A 22,056-nucleotide genomic window follows, 5' to 3' on the forward strand; every position below is an offset into this window, starting at 1 on the left:
CCCACGAAACCAGAAGCAGAAATGTAATCAAATCCCTTTCCCCTTCAGGATATAAGCTAGATTTGAGGCCACTTGGGTTTGAGACCTCGTACCCATATAGGAAAAGTTTGAACATTATCTGATTTTTGTGATTGTCTATGTAAAGAGAAGAGTTGAAACATGATCGAAAAGTAATGCCAAACTGCCTCTTGGGATTGGTTCGGATGATTTCGGGCAAGTTTAGTTAGATTTCAAGATCGTGTGTTCGAGTTGCCTCTCTAACGCTTGTGTATTTTTGGAAGATGGGACGCACGGACACAAGAAAATTAATCTGATAAATTAAAATACTCCTTGTGTTGAAAAAAAAAAAAAAGAGAAGAAGTGATGCCAAACCAACCATAAGTTGGAGAACAAGTCCGAGATTAATTAGAACAGTGTTGAACTGAATTTACCGTTTCAGACGATGAACATAAAATGGTACCATAAACTTGCTAAAAAGGCAACGTGAAATACTTAAACTCAATTAGTCACTTGCCTCGATAAAAGCTCTTTTAAACTTGGGTTGAGTAGTAAATAAAAGAGCCAAACGTTTGCAGAATTTCCAACTTCAAAAAAAATTAATAAAAAAAAATTGAATTGATAGTGCTTTAAGTCAAGTCAAGGGCTCAATCATTTGGATGAATAATACCTAGTCTTCTAACTAAAAATACTCCCCCGGTTTCATAAAAATAGGTCTATATATTTTTTACACAGATTAAAAAATTTAGTAAGGGGTATTACTATTAGATCAATCATTTAGAGTAAGAGGCACAGATTACTATGTTTTAGAAAAATGGTAAATTTAGTTATTAAGTGCTGTGTTTAGTAGTGCATTTGCAGATAATTTATGTGCATTAACTATGGATATGTTAATAAAATAACAATCCAACTACTCTTTAGAAAAAAAAAAAAAATAGGCCTATAATTTGTGACAAATACAAAAGGAAAGTAAATATATTTTTGTGGGACGGAGTGGATAATAGTTATCTTTGGGAATCTGATCATTTTTTTTTTCACAAACACGTATAATCATTATATTTAGATGAGTCGGATTGGGGTAAATTGACAAATGCGATCCCTTAATCCGACAAATTCACTCATTCGTAAGTGTATTAGAATGCATGAAAAGTTAACAATGTTTTTAATGGGCCAAAATTGGTATGCAATTAAAATCTTTTGTTAAGTTTGGCGGAGATGCCCAAATTTTGACACAAAGAAAAAAAAAAGACTAAAAGATGACATTTTAATAATGGACAAAAGAGAAGATAATTATTGTCCAATTAAAGTGGACTTAACTTGTAACAAAGCTGAAGACACGAAATCATCTTTGGAATATATCCATCTAATGAGCGTTGTCATCGCTTCGAGAATCGAGCTGCAGCCAGCCCAGCTGATCATCAACAACCACCGAGATATTCGATAGCGTCAATTTCAATTTCGTTCCGTCTTTTCGAAAGGAAGTGTTACTAATTAGTAATTATGGAGGGGAACGTGGCAGTTCTTTTTTCTTTTTTAGGACTTCTCACAAACCAGAATTCCACTGTACTTTTTTATTTAACGTCCGTGCGTCTGCGTGCGCCTTGCCTTGCTTTCTCCGGTCATATCCTCTTTCCATCGATCAGTCTTGTTTGGAGTTACGTGAGCCCTCCTCCATGATTAATGTGTTTTCCCTATAGGCCTTACCCAAAAAAAACAAAAAAAAAAAACGATATTCAAAGAAACTAATATGCTGTCCATACTTATCCGTAGGGGTGTACAAATTGACCTACGTATTTGAAAATTTGCGATACACAAAGTCATATCCAATCCAACCCCGTTAAATCAAATACCTGTCTCGTTAGATCTCTCGGAAAATCAAATATGAGTTTTGTTTTTATACGAAGTTGAATATATTAAGTAGATTTTAGTATTTTTTTTAAATGACTATCGATATCTAACCGTACCCGTATATAAGGGTGGGCGCGGGTCGAATATCCCGTATCCGCTACATTCACAATTTGGCTGAACTGACCCGCACTTTGTGGGTTAGCCATTTTCTGACCCTTATCCGCCCCGCATAGATAGGGTCGGATCAGCGAGTACTCGTCTCACCCCATTTATCATTTAATTTTTTTTAAAAAAAATAATTTATACCAATTTAATTTTATATTTTACATATGCATATAAGATTTAATAACTTTTTTTCTAAAAAAAGGTTTCCCACCAAGAAACAAGCATATGAAGAGAATATAAGATAAAGGAAAAAAATTAAAAGAATTCAAAATCAATAAAAGTTTGAAATAAGTAGCACAATTTTTAATATATATGTTCCACATTAATTAAACTTTTTTCTATAAAATATAAGATCATGGCCTTTACAAATGAATCTTGTAAATAAACTATAGTCTCTCATATTTGTAATGCAATTTGTTCAATAAAATTACTTATTTAGTTCTAACTTATTATTTTATAGTGTGTGTATAAAAATAAAAAAATATATGTGCGGGGCGGATCGGGTACCCGCAGGTTTTTAATTATGTTATCCTAACCCGCCCCGCATCTTAACCGATACCCGACCCTCTTTTGACCCGATCAAATAATAAAAATCGGATATTCTAATTTTCGGATCGGACATGACGGGTTTTCGGATTAGCGGATAATTTTGCCCACCCCTACCCGTATATGAGACTTTAGCGTAATTTTTAAGGTTTTGGGATTCTTTGTATAATATTAAATTAGTTGGATATATACGGTATGCTATTTTTACTCGCCAAAATATTGGAGTCTTGCTATTGTTGCTTACTTAACTCTTCCTTCTTTTTTTTTTTTTTTTTTAAGAATTTGGTTAATACATCTGGTTACCCAATTTGTGAAATGTGTAATTTGTTTGGAATGATGTTTTTTAAGTGATACACCTTATTGTTTAAGTGGTTTTGTTAAATTAATTTTATTTAAGCTAATTATTAAATTTTGGATATGGATCAGATATCCGCTTTCTTGACTCGGTATCCGACCCGCTTGCACCCTTACTTATCGGTGTAACTTGCGACTACACATGAATAACATGCATTTTTCTCGTTATAAGTTGAATTAGAAGTTCAGGTTTGGGGGCAGGATTACTTAAAGATATATATTTAAGAGCATACTTTTTAATTTTTTAAACAAACTTTGGGAATCAAAATCTAGTACTGAAAAAGGAATATTTTTAATGTTTTAAGATAGGATATTAAAGGATTTATAAAAATCTTGAGAGGGTAAAGTCTAATTTTTACTAAGATATAGGCGAAAATTTTCATTATTTTAAAAGGATTTTTAAGGTATAGGTGAAAATTTTCATTATTTCAAAGGAATTTAAAAGGATTTCTGAAATCTTGAGGCCACCCGCCTTTACATCCGCCAGCGTTCTTCTAGCAAAATTGACTCAACAATATGCATCCTTGACTCAAATGAATCAAGAGAATGAACATTCAACCATGGCTCAAAAGAATCAACAGCCACGGCAAATCGAAATCAAATGTTTCCCAAAAAAAGAAAAAAGCATAGGTGTAAGGGTGGCAATATGGAGAATTTCTCACTTTAACCTCTTTCATGTCTAGAATATATATTTAAAATGGTGTGTTTGGATTGAATAGGTGCAAGGGTGGCAAAATTGCTACGTTTTCTGTGGACATATTTTTCAATCACCTTTTTACCTCACATATATCAAATCGCTACAATAATTTTTCTACAAAAAATCCAGAAAAATGCAATCCAAACAAAAGCTGACTTGTAAATGTTTTATTTTTCACCCATTAAACAGCTAATGCTAGATTGAAGATACTAAAAAGAAAATCTTTGTAAGGAATTAACATGCATATGATAGGTTTTTTTTTTTTTTTTTTTTTGGGTGGGCCGTCAGAGGGAGAAATAGTGCGTAAATCAGTCAGGGAGTAATCAATCTCGTCTTAATAAAATGTCATAAGATTTAATGGGCCGACCTTGAATTTCAAAATGAAAATTGGGCTACAATTTTTTTGTCCATCATGTTAGGATAAATTTAGCCCATTGTAGTAGTGACAATTGGGCCAACTTATAACACCATTTGGTGGACTCCGGACCTCATTGTTTTGCCATTGGTTCACCCTCCATACAGAGGCATGCACCTTCGGAATGGCAGAAGAATGCAAGTAACAAATGGCCACTTAAGGAAATAAATCTTTAATTACCTTTGCCAAAGTTGATATAAGTAAAATAAGATATGGGTTTTGGGGTATTTTCAAAAAGTATTATTGCAGGTTTTTTTTTTGATAAATATGTAATTTAACGAGGAAAGATAGTGAGGGTGTTTACTGTTTCCAAAAACAAGATTTGGGAAAAACGCTTCCATCCAAATAAAGCATAAAGTCGTTAGAAAAAGCTCGCCATTTAAATTGGGAAAAGCGTTTCTCAAAAAACCTCAAACACTTCTTCCCTTTTTTTTTTTTTGCATTAGATGAAGTTTGAGAAGTGTTTAAGATTTTTTGAGGAGTGCTAATATTGACTTTAATACTTCCTTTAATTCTTACGAAATGAATCCACACACAGCATTCCTTACCAAAAAAAAGCAAAAAGAATTCACGCGTATATATTACTTGTTCGTGCATATTTCAACCATGAGGATTTATTTATATCTCTCATATGCATATGCATGTGCTTTTGGTTATTCATGTATTTTTTTTCGTCGAGATAATAATTTTTATTCTATACCTACTCCTACTTAGGAAGAATCCAAAAATGACTGAACCACCATCGGATCAAATATGTACCTCTGCAAGTGTTGGTGAAACTTTCACAAAATTTCGGAGATAAATGCAGGTTAAGGGATTCGAATCCCTTGACCTGTACCTAAAAAGAACTTTAAGACTCTATGTGGTGATCGACTGCTCTAAAAGTAGTTGGTTGGTTGTTCATGCATTTTCTCAACAGGAACATTCATTTCCTAGTTAAGTGCATTTCATGTAAATGACTGCTGTGCATGCACCTACCTTCCTAGAAGTGATGAGGACAAACGTGCATGCGAAGAAACGCGTATCTTTTTCTAATTTTAGTAAGTTACAAAATTACAGGTGAGGCATCGTATCATTATCTAAGTTAATTTTATTTGTCAAAATAATTTTTTCTCTTTAATAATATTTTGTCGCTTCACCTATGAGTTCTAAAAACATAAAATTAGCAAATGGTACGTGTGCAATTTTAAGCCTTAATCACTCGTATTTCTTTCTCTAATTATTTATGATGCATTTGAATCTTTGACTTAAAAATTAATTACACTCTTCCACCCCAAAAAGAAGAAAAAAAGGTTACACACTTATTTATTTATTTTCTAGTATCACTCACGAAACCTGCACGTGACCAAGTGGGACAAATTTTTCCTACTCGACTACCAAAAGCAAACAATTTAATATTTTCCATAATATCCCAGATCTGGAATTTCCTTCCTCAAACAAACCCTTACCGTCCGATCTAAATTCTTTACTCTCCAGCAGAAACAAATCTCAACCACACGATCAAATATCATCAACGGTCACGATTCACCCAACTGGGGCGGGCATTGAGGCAAATCTGGCCTTTATATATAGACCAGAAATAGCCTATGAGCGTCGGCCATTTCAACTCTTACTCGTAAGTCCTCTCTTTCTCTCTCCTATTTTTTTTCTTTTTCTCTTTCTTCGTCTTGCCATTTTTCCCATTCGGATTTTTCTTTTTTCTTTTCTGATTTTTTTGATATACATATATATTTAATTTTTTTTTAGTGTTTGATGAAGAAAGAGGGGTTTCAATTTAGGGTTTCTTTGTTTCGTAAACCTAATACGGGGCCGGTTTGAGATCCATTTGGATATTGCTCGTGGGAAGCTTTTGCTAGGGTTTCTGTTTCGGCGGCCCTTTTTTTTTTTCCTGGTATTTCGCATTTGCCTGCTCTTACGGTTTCTGGGCTTTTAATTTTGTTATAGACTTTGGGTTGGATTATGATTGAATTGGATTAAATTGAGCTCCGGAGAAGGACGGAATTTTTTTAAATTAGGGTTTTATTGAATTGGGCATATGCATTTCCTGTTAGGGTTTATTTGTATTTCCTGGGAATTCTTTAATTTTTTGCTAGGAAAGAAACGAGAAAAAGAAAAGATTTTGGGCTCAACGTTACTGGGCTGAACAGAATATTTGGAAGATCAGGACTTTTATGTGATTTTTTTTGCTGAATTTTGGAAGGGGCGAATTTTGAATAAAGAAAAAGTTGCTATGTGCAGAATTTGTGGGTTGATAAGCTTATGGCACCTACTGTTCCCATAGAGTACAGTGGACAGAGGGAATTGAACTTGATTTCGACAAAGGGTGGAATAGGCAAAATGATGGGGAAGTCCCGGAAAGTTTCAAAAGGATTTTCATCCGGTTTTGTGCCAGATTATCGCCATGCGGTCGAGACAATGGCTGAATCGGAAGGGTTTGGAAGTTCAGGGAGAGTGGATACAGAAATGACTGCATCCGAGGATTCATGTGCTCCGAAGAGGAAGTGCGTGAATTTGAATGACCGAGAAGGTTGTGCTAGATTCAGTGTGCCTATTCACGTTTTGCCACTGTCTAAGATGTCTCGCTCAGAGAGGAAAGATATGGAGCTGAGGTTGAGAAATGAACTTGAGCAAGTCAGGATTTTGCAGAGAAGAATTACGGCTATGAGCTCGTTCAGTTTGAATGCAGTTGTCCATTCACCTGCTAGTGATATACACAGTTGTACTGATGGCCAGAGGAGACCTCCCGTGGACAGTTTTCGGAGGCCTGTGAAGGAAGTGCCTACTCCACCTGGAAAGAAAAAAGGTCCTCCTGGAAGAAATGGGCCCCGTACCAAAGGAGCAGGTGCTAAACGCAGTGAGCCTGCAAAGCAGACTTTGCCTTCTGATCCAAGCAACTTAATGTTGATGAAACAGTGTGAGGCGCTTCTAAATCGATTGATGGGGCATGAATTCGGTTGGGTATTCAATAAACCAGTTGACGTTGTGGAGTTAAATATCCCTGATTATGTCAATGTTATCAAGCATCCGATGGATTTTGGGACAATAAAGGCCAAGTTGCTATCTGGTCAGTATTCAGATCCATTGGGTTTTGCTTCTGATGTGAGACTTACTTTGACAAATGCAATGACTTACAATCCACCAGGAAATGATGTCCATTTCATGGCTAAGGCACTCAGTAAATTCTTTGAAATGAGATGGAAGTCTATCGAGAAGAAGATTCCTGCAGCGGTTGAAGAAATTTTGCCTCCAAATTCTGGTGCTATGATAGAAAGGGGGACTGCTATTGCGATGCCTCCTTCTAAAAAGGCAAAAAGTACTCCTGTAGAGAACATAAAGAAGCCAGAAAACAAAGTTAAGCAAGAAAATATCAAGAGGGTTATGAGTGATGTCGAGAAGCAGAAGCTTAGTGCAGATCTGGAGCCCTTATTAACAGATTTACCAGATCATATAGTTGACTTCTTGAAGGAGAGTAGTTTCAATGCAAGTCAAGCGAGTGAGGACGAGATTGAGATTGATTTGGATGCCCTAGGCGATGATACCTTGTTCACGTTACGGAAGCTTTTAGATGAGTATTTAATGGATAAACAGAAAAACCAGGGAAAAGATCCACAGGCTGTAGAGGTTAGTTCGTATTAGATACTCATATATGCGGATTTTTCTTTTTGCTATGCATTTACAATGGGAAAATAAATTTGGTGTCTTTTTCCTTTGTGCAGGTTCACAATGAGTCAGGCTTTAGCAATTCGTTTCTTCAACCTCAAATAGGTAACTTGAGGTTTTACATATTGGTTTTGGCCATTTAAGTTTTGTTATTATCCTGTTTAAGTGCACTTTTTTGTATAAGTTGAGTTTTAGTTGATCCCCTTTTGAAATTAGGAGATGAGCCAGCTGATGAAGACATAGATATTGGCGGTAATGATCCACCCTCATCTAGCTTCCCTCCTTTAGAGATTGAGAAGGAAACTATCCATAGGAACAGCAAATGCAGTGGTTCGAGTAGCTCCAGTAGTGATTCAGGTTCTTCATTATCTGTCTTTATTGTTCTAAACTATGATGCATGTTTGCTTTATGAAATGTGCTATTTTGCATCGTTTTTGTGAAGCTTGTAATTTTTCAATTCTGCCTCACTGGTTAACATGTCTATATTATTACACCATGAGTTGTTGTGTGGTATAAATTGACAAAAAATTGACCACAATGAGTTAAAAATTATTGGGATTGGATTCATTGCATTACTTTCAGTAGGTTTTTAGTTGCATCTAGAATACCAAGTCACTTGTGTTTAGATGAGTTTGTGATGGGCAATGAATTTAATTGGAAAAACTTAATTCACAACTAAAACAATGATTTAGATTTTGTAATTAAATGATCTTAACAAAAATCTACTACTGATAATTGTTTGTCTAGCTGATCTTGTCTTGAAAGGAGGCATATTATTTTCCAGTTGTAAGTAGTTCATGGAAATCTCATGCCAATTACCTTCTTTAATGTTCATGTTTGTTGTGTTTATTTATTTATTTTTTCCCTTCTCAGACTTCTTCACGGTTATTCTACCAATATGTATATGCTAGGATCATGATCTTTGTGATCACAATGCTGATTGGTAACTTTTTGTCCTCAAGAAGTCAAAACTTTTTATGAGGTTGATAGGCGAATTATTCATTGAGAATACTATAGGAGCTTTGCCACTACTGCCAGATTTTTATGCCTAGCTGTTTTTGGATCAATTTTCCGCTTTGCAGAAATGCAATGCTAAAGAAAATGCTAAAAAACAAAGTTGTAAATTCTGCTCAATCTCCAAGATATCACTATGTACCATTTGAACCGATAATATAGTATTTTCCAGATTCAGACACTGGAAGTTCTTCTAGTGGTGAGTCGGATGCTGCGAAAGATCTTGCTGTTCTGGAACCCTCGAAGGCATGTCTTGCTTCTCTTAGTTGAAGTGGAATTTTATCGGTTGATTTAGATTTCTGGGCATGCTTATCATCTTTAAGGTCTCCAGCAGCTCATGTTAGTGCTCTTAATTGTTTATTTCTCTCATCAATTTTTCTTGAATAACAGGACAACTTAGGTCATGGGGAAAATTTAGAGCAAAAGACAGGTGATCCAGAAACTGCAGGTACATTTTCTCAGGCTTTGGTGGATGCTTCTTGATTTATATATTTATATTCTTAGGTTTCTTCTGTCTTTTTTTGCTTTGTACAGAAACTATGAGTGGGCTTGCCAGGCAGAATCCAGAGTCAATTTTGGATCCTGTTGAGTCTGGATGCCATCAAGAGGGTAAGCAATGAAAATAAATGAAGATACTGTGTGCTATTACTTTAGCAGCACTATCTCACGAATCATGCTGGTACGTTTTAGCTGAGAGTGCTCCACAAGAGAGGCAGGTCTCGCCTGAAAAGCAATATCGTGCAGCTTTATTGAGAAGCCGTTTTGCAGATACTATAATAAAGGCTCAAGAGAAGGCTCTTGAGAAGGTGAGGTTCTTCATATGCTGACTCTGGATAAGATATAAGGTTCATGGTGCAATGCTCTCAGTATTCCTATTCTGATGTTCAGGGTGAAAAGTTGGATCCTGAGAAATTACGGAGGGAAAGAGAGGATCTTGAAAGACGGAGGAAAGAAGGTTAGAGTGTTACTAATTCCTTGGAATATCCGAAGATTTGGTTCAACTGTGCATGTTAAGTTGGAAGTGCTTTCAGTTTTAAACCATTCTATAATATATTTTGGCCATCCACTGTTTTTCAGAAAAAGCTCGTCTGCAAGCAGAAGCTAAAGCTGCAGAAGATGCAAGAAGAAAAGCAGAAGAAGAAGCAGCTGCAGAAGTGAGACGGAAAAGAGAACTTGAAAGGGAAGCTGCCCGTCAAGCTTTGCAGCAGGTAAATTATTCATGTTTCATCATTCTATTTTGGATGTAAAATTTTACTTATATTTTTGCTGTTCGCAGATGGAAAAGACAGTTGACATCAATGAGAACAGTCAGTTTATGGAAGATCTGGAGATGTTCAGATCTGCTCCAGATGAACAATTAGTGAACTTCATAGAGGAGACTAGTCCAGAACACTCCCAAACTGGTCTTGGTAGTTTCAAATTTCAGGGAAGCAGTAATCCATTGGAGCAACTTGGTTTATACATGAAGAAGGATGATGAAGAAGAAGAAGAAACTGATGTCCATAGCGTTCCAGATGCATCAGATGATCCAGAGGAAGGAGAGATTGATTAAATGAGATATTTGGTGTTGTATTTGCAACTGCACTATGATGCTTGAGTCATGGGACTAAGGCTGTTCATTCCTTTTTGAAGACTCAAGGAGTAATCTTTGTTATGGCCTGTCAGGGGGTGAGAGATCCTGGAAAAGTAAAATGGATTTTTCAAGGGCAGAACTCCCCTTACTGCTCTTGGCCGTGTTGATTTCTCTGATTGTACAGTGATGATTTGGGGAAAATGATTTTCTGCACTTGTCTAAATCACCCCCAGCCCCAAGAGGTCTTGCGGAGTGCAACCTTCGGATGTTCTGTTTTTTCGTTTTCTAGTTTTTTTTTTTTAATCTTTCTTTTCTATTATTTCATTTCATCGGTTGTGTATTTGCCTTAGACGGGAATGGAATGGTAGCTAGTAGTCACCTGTCTTCAGCATTTGCACGTAGGAATGAACGTGGTGCTGAGCCGGGAGCAGTTTTGTTACACTATACGTGCCAGCTTTAGGATGATTAGGAACATTTGTAATACGAGATCAGTGCCTAACATTCTAACATTCGTAATCTCTCTCGTCTCTTCTCCTTGGTTTCTTGTCTGGCCAGCCTTATCGCACTTCCCTGTTAGGCTGGTGGGTTAGGACCATGGTTCAAAGGTGGATTCGGCCGAATCGTCACTGTCACTGGAACGGCCCCTCCCTCCTGATACGATACTAGCAAAAGACGATTGTAAGTCACTTGTCTTGTTCAGAACTCGATGGCCGACAAGTCATCACGAGTCACACGAGGGTTGACTTGATCGAGTCATGTCGGGTCATATCAAATCCAACAAAAAACCTTTAGAAAAAAGTAAGTGAATAAAAAAGGATAAAATTGTTGGGTGGTCTTGATTTTGTTGTTTTTACCTTTGTTCAGCCTAACATCCCAGCGGAATATCTCACTCTCACGATGGTGTATAGAGGTACAACAGTTGATTCACTCCCACTATAGAAGAAGAGTATTGGTCCAACAGTTGAAGGTCCATTGTAAGACTTTGAAGGAACAAGATATACAGTCCAAGGGTTACGTGAACAATTTTTATCGATCTCCGACTCGTGTTGGGAGGATACTGCATTTGATTAGTGAACATTTTATCAATGGCCGACTTGTATGGTAAGAATACTGATTTGATTACGTGACTATTCTAAAAGGAATATTCCTCTTGTATAGCAGAGTGGTAGTAGTAACAAAACAAGGCATCTTGTGTAGTAGATAAGGCCTGCAATTATCACAGTTTCAGCTTTCACTTCCCAGTTTTTCCCTGTTTCCATCCATTGCAAGCAAAAACAATCATTTCTTGACATCCAGGCAAAATAGAAACAAAATTTGCCAGTTTAAGATTTTCTACCCCACCGATGTCTTCAGCAATCAAATTCGGATGATCATCAATCCAATCCACCAATTCTTTACTGCAAAATTCCTCCTACACACACTCCTGTGCACTAATTTTTTCCACAGACCTCCAATCCATTTACAATCCCCCGGATGGCTCTACAGAGTGGAATCCGATTCAGCTCTACAGACTTCAGTGGGGTAAACAGTTTGTTATGTCTTACCAGCCACGAGAAGAACTGCCACCTACCTACCTAGTCCTCGTTGCTCTCCCATTTTCTACTCTCTTCATCATCTGCAAGTTCCAACAAATATGTTATGTTGGGCTAACTGAATATGCGCCATTAGCTTCATGGGGTTTGGATTGTCGGCTACCAACAAAAGCTGTAATTTGTTGAGAATGTCCGCTGTTAAGTACTCCGTCCGACAAAGAATCCCATGGTTCCAGTACACATTAACTTTCTTCTTCTTCTTCTTCTCACAATCTTGGTGGTATATCTTAAGTAACTGATTGCTTCCTCCCCAAGAGGCCATTTCCTTTGTCAATTAATGCAATACTTCTCTCCCAGTATGTGATGCCCCTGGCTTCTTTTGGAACACCCCACTTTGTCTTCTTCTTCAATACTTCCGCCTACAGATAATATTAAGTGCTACAAACTGATGCCTCTGGACTAAGTTCTTCAATATTTCATGCCTCTGGATTTTTTTTCTTTTTTTTGCCATGATATTAAATGCTACAAACTGAGAATATATGATAAGAAAGAAAGACAATAAAGAAAAATTTCCTATAATGCATCTGCTAAAGTAAATTGGAAATTCTAGTCAAAAATTTTTTTTATTGATCCCTATTAAAATTGATACTAGTTCTGCCCAAAGCATAATCTACAATATATAAAGGGGTAGCACCACTGCACTACACAGTGTTGACACACATTTGTTGATTTTTTGAACTTCGTATTACATTTTTCTCACATATTAAATTAATGGTTTCTAAAATAATTTGGTGACCACACTCTCCTATTTTTAAACAGTTCATGTAAAAATATCAAATTATGTTAGTATTTATCCAATATCAAAATTAACTAGCAGATAAATAACTAAATACCATACAAAAAATTTTATTCACCACAGATTTTTTTTTATTTTCTTAAATTTCTTTTTTTTTTTAAAAAAAATACTTTCAAAGGGTAAAGACCTTACTAACCAATAGATTTTGTCCAATGAACAGAAATTACTACAAACTGTCTTTCCAGCACTTGTTTCAACTAGTTTATTGGGGCCTCATGCTTCATGTGAGATTGTCCAAATTTCTGCACAATTTGTGGAAACAGGAATGGTATGATAACTAGCTTGCAAACTAGTTTGTTTCTCTTGGGAATGTTTCATTTTTTGTAATAATAAGAATAAATGAGAACAAACTATCCTGAAAAACCATTGAAACAGCTTTTCTTTTTCTTTTTTTTTTTGCCCTTTTTTTGGCGACAGAATGCTAAATCATTCAAGTGCCAGTCGTAAAAAGAATAAAAATTTGAAGATATTCTTTTCAAAAATGATATTGTAAGAAGATACATAAAAATAATTAGGAGATATTTTGGAAAAAAAAAAAAGAATTTGTACAAAGACAAAAATAACATATAGTCCTACAATTTGGATAATAACATTTTTTTCTTGGAACTCTTTCAGCCTCGACTCAATCATGTACTCAATACAATAATCCCAAAAAGTTTTTCAAGAAAAAAAAAAGGAACAAAATATAAAACAAAGTGTGTGTTTGTGTGTGTGTGTGTGTGTGTGTATGTATATATATATCTCCACATGATAGTAATATATTAGAAGAAAAGTAACGTCATTCACAAACTCAGAATCAGCACCGGCAGAGTCTGTAATAACGGTCGAATTTGTGTTCTTGCTAGCTTAGTGCTACTAGAGACGCATATATGCCATTTTGTGACTTTAGCAGAGATTCATGAGTTCCAAGTTCTGCAATGACTCCATGCCTCATAACTGCTATAATGTCTGCATGCTTAACTGTTGATAATCGATGGGCTGCCACTATTGTCGTTCGATTCACCATGACCTCGTTAAGTGCCTCTTGAACAACTTGTTCAGATGAAAGATCAAGTGCACTGGTTGGCTCATCCAGCAGCAGGATTTTTGGTCTCCTCACTATTGCTCGTGCTATTGCAATCCTTTGCTTTTGTCCGCCAGATAATTTCACCCCGCGTTGTCCAACTTCGGTGTCATAACCCTACAGAAATTTGGTGCAAATTCACAAAGTTGAGCAATCAAATCAGAGTACAAAGTAGTCGTAAATTTAAGAAAATAGCCAGTCCATCCTGCAGGTTTTTACTCACAACTAGCTCCAAGAAATTACCTGTGGCAGGTTACTTATGAAGTGATGAGCATTTGCTAGGCTTGCTGCAGATATAATCTCAGCTTCAGATACATCACGGTCCAATCCAAAAGTGATGTTGGCCTTGATTGTGTCATCAAATAAAGCTGGTTCCTGAGACACCAAAGCCATTTGCTTCCTCAACCAATTTATGTTTAGCTTCTGAATCTCAATATCATCAATCAGAATTAGGCCACCGTTAAAGTTGTAAAATCTCTGAAGCAAAGAAATTATAGTTGATTTTCCGGAACCACTTTCTCCCACGAGTGCTGCAGTCTAAGACACGAGACATAGTGAAAAAAATTTCATATCAGTAACATGAAAAGGGACTGCATGCATCTTACTTATTTACCACACTAAGATCTTGCCTTCTAGTTTTTTTTTTCTTTTCAGTTTGTGAATCTAAACTAATACCAGTCACTTTGACTATTCTCTTACCTTGCCTGCAGGAATAGACAAGCAAAAATCCTTAAGCACTTGAATGTGTGGCCTTGATGAATAACTGAAGTTTACATGCTGGAATTCTATACTTCCTCTTAGGCTCTCAATGGTCAAGCCTGTATCCAATGATGAATCTAACTTTGATTCAAGATTGAGAATGGAAGAGACAGATCTCAAACAGGGCTTGACAACGTTGAACTCTTTTAAGAGTCCTAGCCAGTTGGTGACATTTAGTACTTCATCTGTCAGTGCAAAAAGTGCCTGCAAAGGGACAAAATTCAAAGGTCGGACAAAACTTTGAGCAGGGAAATAAAACCCATGGAATCAAACCTTCAACTGTAAGCTTTTACTGCTAAGTTTGATAGCATTATTTCTTTTACTAACATTCCTTTCACTTGCATGTCAATTTCTTTTCTATGTCAGAAAGCTAAATTATTCTGAAACTAATTGCTGTTGTTAGACTCTGACATTCGCAAAAAAATATGTTATGTCCAAATATGGGATACATACAAGATAAAAAGTAGTACTAGTTGCTCTTCCATCCCTTATAAGAGTGGCCCCAACATAAAAAGTTGCTCCATAGATGAAATACAAAAGGAAGGATGATAACCCATATGAAGCTCCTTCAGCATAAGCACATTTGATTCTCTTCTTCAAGGGGCCTTCACATTTGATCTTGAATAATTGCAGCACCTGTTTGTCAGCACTAAATGATGCAACAGTCCTGATATGCTCAACTGCATCTTTTGTAACTTGTCCTGCTTCCTCATAGAGAACCTGCCACCAAGAAAAGCATAGCTATTAGGTGAGACATCAAAGTTAAAAATGGACATCTTCTCTAAATGATATAGCAAATGAAGCAAAATCGAGGAGTGGATCATTAGATTAGATAATCAAATGTCAGTAAAGAAAAATTATCAGGGTCTTTCAAATATGCAATAGAAGCTCTTTTCACAAATAATCTAGCAATAAACCAAGACATTTTTAAGAGAAGAACTCTATATTGTGATGAAAATGTCCATATGAGTCATCTCTATTGGTACCTTCATTTCCAAGGATTTAATGGATTAAAATGATGAGACATACCTTGATTATTTTACTGGAGTTTCCATTGAATTTAAGTTCTATCCATCCGTTGAAAAGAACTAGAGGTATAAATGCTAAGCTAAGAACAGCTAGCTGCCACGATCCAGATAAAACCACAAGAAGACCAGCAATTACTGTAACTGCATGCTGAACAACCTGTGGAGCTGCGTCCCTAATAAATTTGGTTAGTGTTTCCGCAATTGTGGACAATCTAGAGCTAAGTGCTCCACTTGAGTTATCCACATGATCAAACCAATCAACTTCCATGTGCACAATCTTGTTGAAACATAGGGGATTTACTACCCTCAATAACCAACAACTAGCCTGAATTAGGATATATTTCTGACTAACTGCTGCCACCGGTGATATTAGAGCAACTACTGCAATGATTATGCACCAAAATTTGATTTCCTTTCGAAGCCTTCCAGCTTCCAGATTGAATGCTCCAATCACGTAGGCAATAATAACACCAAAAATTATAGGTATCAAGGCCTTGGTTATAGTTGCAACGAGACCAAGAAATAGAAAAAAAACCTGTTTCAATCTTACAAATCTCCAAAACTTAATAATGGTCTTCTTTGATGGGTATGATATTTCTGATGATGGAAAAACATCTCCCGAAGATTTTCTCAAAGATGCCCTTTCTCTCATAGAGAAATGACCAATTGAGTTTTCTTTATTGGATTCTTCTCTGATATTCTGCATCAGAATCAGTTGACAAAATGGACCATTTTGATCCATAAGTTCTGAGTATGTACCTAAGGCACAAACCAATAAGCAAAACATATTGAGCTGGTATAAAACGCAACGACGTGAATGAAAAATCACCAATTTTCTTAGTTTCTTGCCTTATTTTAGTGAAAAATATTCAACTACATTTAGTCAACCACATTTAATCTACTACCTTATGCTTATCTATTCAGCTGTCCTCTAAGACGTACCTTCTTCAACAATGGACCCACGTTCAAGAACAAAAATCTTATTTGCATTTGCTACGGTACTCATGCGATGAGTTATAAGCAAGGTTGTTCTGCCAACAGAAATCTTGTTTAATGAATCCACGACTATCTGTTGTGACTCTAAATCCAATGCACTAGTCGCTTCATCCAGAAGGATTATGCGTGGGTTCTTCAGAACAGCTCGAGCTATGGCGATTCTTTGTTTCTGTCCTCCTGAAAGCTGAACTCCATTTTCACCAACCATTGTGTCAAGTCCCTGCACATTTAGGCTTGTGAATAGATAAAACATGGATTCTTGATGTGGTAGTTTCAACATCTAGTAAGACATCAATATATTTCGTTGACTAGATATATAGGGAATTAGATCATGCATGCTTAATCCTTTCTTAACCAACGAAATGAGATGAAAAGCGGTGTTAGAATAAGCATTATATTCTTATCATTGAAAATCAATCAAATGCAGAAATGTCTTACGAGTTAGAATTGAGAAAGAAAACCATGCTTTTTAGTTTGCACAAACTTTACGCTGGAGTCAAGAAGAGAAGTTCTATTATTTTTAAGCTGTAAGAAGGTTCTAATGTTAGAGTAAAATCAACCTGAGGCAACTCTTTGAGAAACTTTTCAGCGTTGGCAAGTGCTATGGCAGCTCTTATTTCTTCGTCTGTCACATTGTCCCTTCCAAATGTAATGTTGTCCTTGATGGACAGAGTAAAAAGTACTGGTTCCTGGCTGACAAGTCCAATCTTTTTTCTTAAATGTTCTAGTCTTAATTCCTTCAAATCAAAGCCATCTATGAAAATGCCACCAGAATCAGGATCATAGTACCGTTGTATTAGGCTAACCACTGTTGACTTCCCACATCCACTCTTTCCTACTAAAGCGGTTTTTGAGCCATGGGTTATGGTTACTGAGAAATTAGAAAGAACTTCAATATTCCTTCTTGATGGATATCTAAAAGAAACATTTCTAAATTCAATTTCTCCTTCAACATGATCTAGAGTCTTCCCATGGGAATTGAATGCATCTATCCTGGACTCTCTATTGATTATACGGAAGATGTTTGATGCAGCAACCCGTCCTCGAGGGAATGCTGAAAAATTCCCAATTGCATTTACCAGACAACTGTTTCACAAGAAAATTTTAGTGAACAATATTCTCATTTGATTAAATAGAAGCATCATTTAGAGGAAATTTTGCTTAGTGGTTAACAAATATAATGCAAAGATCCACAAAAAGATTACTAACCTCGTTCCAGAATTTATGTATGTTGCTACTGTGATCAGATCACCTCTTGAGTAACGATCGTCCAGGACAAAACGTGAGCCATACCATATAATTAAAGAGAAACCGCAATACTCTATGAAATCTATCAAAGAAATAATACTCCCCCCTGCAGCAATGCCAGCTCGTGTCAGTGATCTTTGAACCTCTTCTAGAGTTTTCTCGTACTTGCTCATAGTTTGTCTCTCGCCATTCAGTGATATAACCTGGAAATGGACAGAACAATTTAGGCACCACATATCCACAGTCAAATACAATTCGACTGGAATCTAGTAGAAACGCGTGAGATACCGTTCTTATAGAAGCCAATGCCTCCAGAACAACCGAATCTCCTTTAGCATAAGCTACCCCTTCATTTACACACTCTCTAATCAAAATCTTAATGCCAAAATGGCCAAACAAAGTGATTGGCAGAATTGTCCAGCACATAACTGCAGCCAATTGCCATGCTTGGCTGAATGCCATGATCATCCCTCCTATGAATGTTGCCATGAGTTTTATGAACAAGCCCACCTGTTAAAGGCAACGGAGCATTTCCAGACTTAGTTTGATACATTTTTAGCAATCCTGAAAAATTATATTCTGAAGGTGGATTTAGAAGTGATAAACAGGAACTTATAATAACAAGATGATAAAAAGTACTACAAGTTATTCAGTAGTGTTTTGCTTCTCAACCACCCATGAGGTTTTTATTCGTTGGTACTTAATGTGGTTGATAGTTTTTTTCATTTAGCAATGCTAACTTCACGTGCTATAGAGCAAAGTAGAACCAAAGCACATTCAGATTCAAGATTTCCAATTTACAGTCTTTATAAATACAACTAGGATTCATACGAGTCTATGACTTCCAAGCAATTACTGACATATCACATGCCTAATTTTTCTCTTGCTTCATTGCATTTAGAGTTGAGAAAAGTGTGCTGTCTTATATTGAACACCCAAAAAAAAAAAAGGCTACAGCTTAGCGGGAAAACCAGTTTTTGGCAAACGTTAGTAGGCTAAAAACGAACCCGGTAACCTATGGCTGCATCAGTTCTGCCGATATCTCTTGACATATTACCAATAACTTGTCCTGTTTTTATTTCTTCATCAAAGAATGTAATATCTTGTCTGAGGAGGCTTCTTAAGTAGGAGTAACGCAGATTTGATACTTGTCTTTCTGCAGAGACAGCCCAGCAGATTCCTCCTATGAAAGACCATTAACGGATTATTATTTTAGGTATTATGTTCATAACACAATGATAATTAATCAACATAAAATTAGATAAAGCGCCAGTTGTGCATGATATACAGATTAAAGAAACAATAGGTAGTCCAATCACAATCCTAATTATCATCCTTCATAGCTTCACAAGGGCAAACTGAGAAGGAGCCTTGACAGTGCATTCTTTTGCTAGTTTTACTAACTGATCCTTAAACGTAAAAGATTTTGGCTTTATCATCTTCCTAGGAGGCTATACTTTTATTCCCTAAGTTTTTGAGTCAGCCGATAAAAGGCTTTTCCAAAGTAATTAAAACGTACCCCATGTATAAAAATGTGTGCAAAGGTTTTTGAAGCTTTGCTTTGAACTATGTTAGAGTAGAATGAAAACAAGGACAAGACTTACTGATGAAAGAAGCTACTGTGGCAGCAATTCCCATGTAGAGTAGCTTTTTTACAACCTAACAAAATACAGAAAAATGAGCATCAGTAACATCATTTAAGACCTGTTGAACTTAATTAGTGCATTGCTTTTTTCATGATTTGAAACAAAAATATTAGCTAGTTAACAAACTCGAATTACTCACTCGTATTGGCACCAGAGCTTTAGATCACGTTTTTGGTGATAATACAGGAGAATACATCTCAAAGGATATATGGCCAATTTTGCAAATAATGGAAAGAAGAAACAAAACAAGCATTGGTGCATGATAGAAAGGTACTTTTCTCCACACCTCCCTACCTCAGAATAAAAAGGCCAAAGGATGAATACAAGAGAGTTGTCTGAGGAAGAAATTCAACATTAGTTGAAAAGTTAAAAATCCTGTTTACCTATCGAAATATATGTTGAGGGATTAAGAACAACTAAAATGCTGACTCTCAAACGTGCTCCTCCACTACCTATAAAGACGTTTTAGTATCGATGATTGGGATCCGAATCCAACCCTTAATAGTTTTTATCTGCTGCCATTAGTTCCATTCTCATCATCGTAATCCCATTTTCCAAAGTTGGTCACGGCACGAGCACAAACAAGCAAAACAGATTTGTGTTGTCTTTTCATATAGAAATTCTTGTGGAGTCCAGTATAAAATAATCAAGAACTATTATGGTATATGTATTACTCTAAGGTCCATACATATCATATACTCAACGAAGCCATTATCTATTTCGGCCACATGAATATCAGGTTAAGCAGAAGATGAATAAAAATCAAGGAAACATACACAACCTCAATGACTTGATGAAACTTCTCAGGTTTTGCATGGAGGTCACTTATGAAATCAATGGTCTGGCCCCAGAAACGAATTCTGTATACCAGAAGAAGGCCATCAACAATTGCAGCAACAGTTCCAATGATGATGAGGATGATATCAATTGTGTCTGCACATGAATAGAGTTTGTAGTAAGGAATGACTTTTGAAGGCTGAGTATTGGCCTTTTCTGATCCTTTTTGTGCTGACAATGGTTCAAACTTTGCATCTAGAATGACTCTTGGTGAAGCCTCGGTAATTTCTTCACTGGCCTTTTCGTCTTTTCTTGGTCCTTCCTGAGCTGGCAATGCTTCAGGATTGGCTTCTAAATCATCATGATGGCTCATTGTGGTTTGTGCAGGTATCTCTTGTTTCTTTCTGATAATCTGATGTTAATAATCTCCTAGGAAGAAAAATGGAAATTGAAGTGAAATACGGGAATATTTAGGAGAATGCGCATACAGAGAAGAGAAGTGGGCTTTTGGAATTTGAAGGAATATGATACTTCAAACTTCAGCCTTCCATAAAACCTTAAACAGTGGGGAATATTGAGACTTTTTATTTAATTTCTTTTTTTTTCTCCCGACATTAATAACAGAATCCCTTCTGTCTCCCCACCATTATTCATAAATTTATGCACCAATTACTATTTCGAGTTAAAGATTTTTTCCCCTTTTCTTCATAAGATGGCAATGTCCTCGGTCCTCCTCATAGTTATTAAAAGAAATTTATGTGCCAGTTGTTTATCAGTTTGGCTAATGTGGAGGCATCGGTTAATAGTTTTAGCGGGACAGAAGATCTGTTGTGCAGTTTTCGCTAATTAGAAAAAATATCTAAACACAAGAGTATAATAATTTACATGATGAGTTGCATGATGAGTTGTAATTTAGGTGTGTTAGAAAAAATACGTTATTTTACCTGAGCGAACCATTTTTGCCCATTTATATATATATATATATATATATATATATATATATATATTCAACATTAGTTTGATTATACTCGTATTCTCAGTCTTTCACGCTCATTCAACCTCATCTACTAAAACTCCTGAATTTTTGCATTCTATTCACTAGCATTTATATTCAACAAATAGTTGGATTATACTCGCAGTCCCTAATCTTCGATGCTCATTCAACCTCATCTATTAAAATTCCTTAACTTTTGCATTCTCTTCAGTCATAGTTCGTATTAACTCTTCCAGTGCCTAAAAAAGAGTAGAGCTTTCCAACACAATAAAAAAAAAATAAAAATAAAAATCAACAAACCCAAACTATAACTCTTTATAAAATTCAAATACTGAGCTTTTCCTCACATAAACTGTTTTGTAACAGGGAAAACGAAGGAGTCCTCAAATTGTAAGCCACCATTTGCTGTGAGTTCATTATCGCACTCTGTATTCTTTACTGACTGACTGCAGGTTAAAAAAGCTTTTCATTATGTATAATTTAATTTATAGAATGAGTTTGAATTGCTTTAAATTTAATAAAGTAGTCATCTTTTCCATGTAAAACATGTAGTAAAGAAACATGTCTTTGATTGTCCACATTGAGAAGCAGCATCACTTTTAGGCTTTCTCTATGAAAGCCCACAAATCATGTGTTCATGTTCATCAACATCTAATTCTAATTCCAGGAGTTGAATGTTTTGCGTCTAGTTGTACAGTATCACGACTTGTATGAGGACAAATTCTTTGATTATGTGCAACGCATGAAAATAAAATTGGGTAATAGAGGGTAAGAAAATGGGATATCTAGCTAGTGCTTTTTTCCTATAGTGTTATAGCTTAAAATTCGAGAGATATTTTATGAGTATTTTTTTTTTTTAAGGATTTGGCTAACAGATGCCTCAGGGTA

The 22,056-nt window shown here is 36.0% G+C and overlaps 2 protein-coding genes across 3 annotated transcripts; one reads left to right on the top strand and one right to left on the bottom strand.

Annotated features, from left to right (window-relative positions):
* Nucleotides 1-5,487: 5,487 nt before the first annotated feature.
* Nucleotides 5,488-10,785, top strand: LOC140005236 (transcription factor GTE9-like). Of its 2 annotated transcripts, XM_072045913.1 has the most exons (11): nt 5,488-5,637; nt 6,261-7,643; nt 7,739-7,787; nt 7,899-8,039; nt 8,869-8,942; nt 9,087-9,144; nt 9,231-9,305; nt 9,387-9,502; nt 9,585-9,651; nt 9,774-9,904; nt 9,973-10,785. In XM_072045913.1, the coding sequence occupies exons 2-11, from the start codon at nt 6,282-6,284 to the stop codon at nt 10,246-10,248; spliced, it is 2,349 nt and encodes a 782-aa protein (XP_071902014.1). In that variant the 5' UTR covers nt 5,488-5,637; nt 6,261-6,281; the 3' UTR covers nt 10,249-10,785. The 2 variants fall into 2 exon arrangements, with proteins under 2 accessions (XP_071902014.1, XP_071902013.1); XM_072045912.1 differs by having other exon boundaries at nt 5,602-7,643; nt 8,875-8,942.
* Nucleotides 10,786-13,405: 2,620 nt separating this feature from the next.
* LOC113739813 (ABC transporter B family member 5) lies at nt 13,406-20,547 on the bottom strand. Its single transcript, XM_027267153.2, has 12 exons — nt 20,179-20,547; nt 19,356-19,410; nt 18,759-18,934; nt 18,040-18,261; nt 17,713-17,954; nt 17,064-17,589; nt 16,450-16,723; nt 15,509-16,266; nt 14,933-15,199; nt 14,420-14,683; nt 13,964-14,257; nt 13,406-13,837 (listed from the first exon to the last, which is right to left on the bottom strand). The coding sequence occupies exons 1-12, from the start codon at nt 20,545-20,547 to the stop codon at nt 13,499-13,501; spliced, it is 3,786 nt and encodes a 1,261-aa protein (XP_027122954.1). The 3' UTR covers nt 13,406-13,498.
* Nucleotides 20,548-22,056: the final 1,509 nt, after the last annotated feature.

The sequence above is a fragment of the Coffea arabica genome, chromosome 4c (assembly GCF_036785885.1).
Source record: "Coffea arabica cultivar ET-39 chromosome 4c, Coffea Arabica ET-39 HiFi, whole genome shotgun sequence".
NCBI classification, from domain to species: domain Eukaryota; kingdom Viridiplantae; phylum Streptophyta; class Magnoliopsida; order Gentianales; family Rubiaceae; genus Coffea; species Coffea arabica.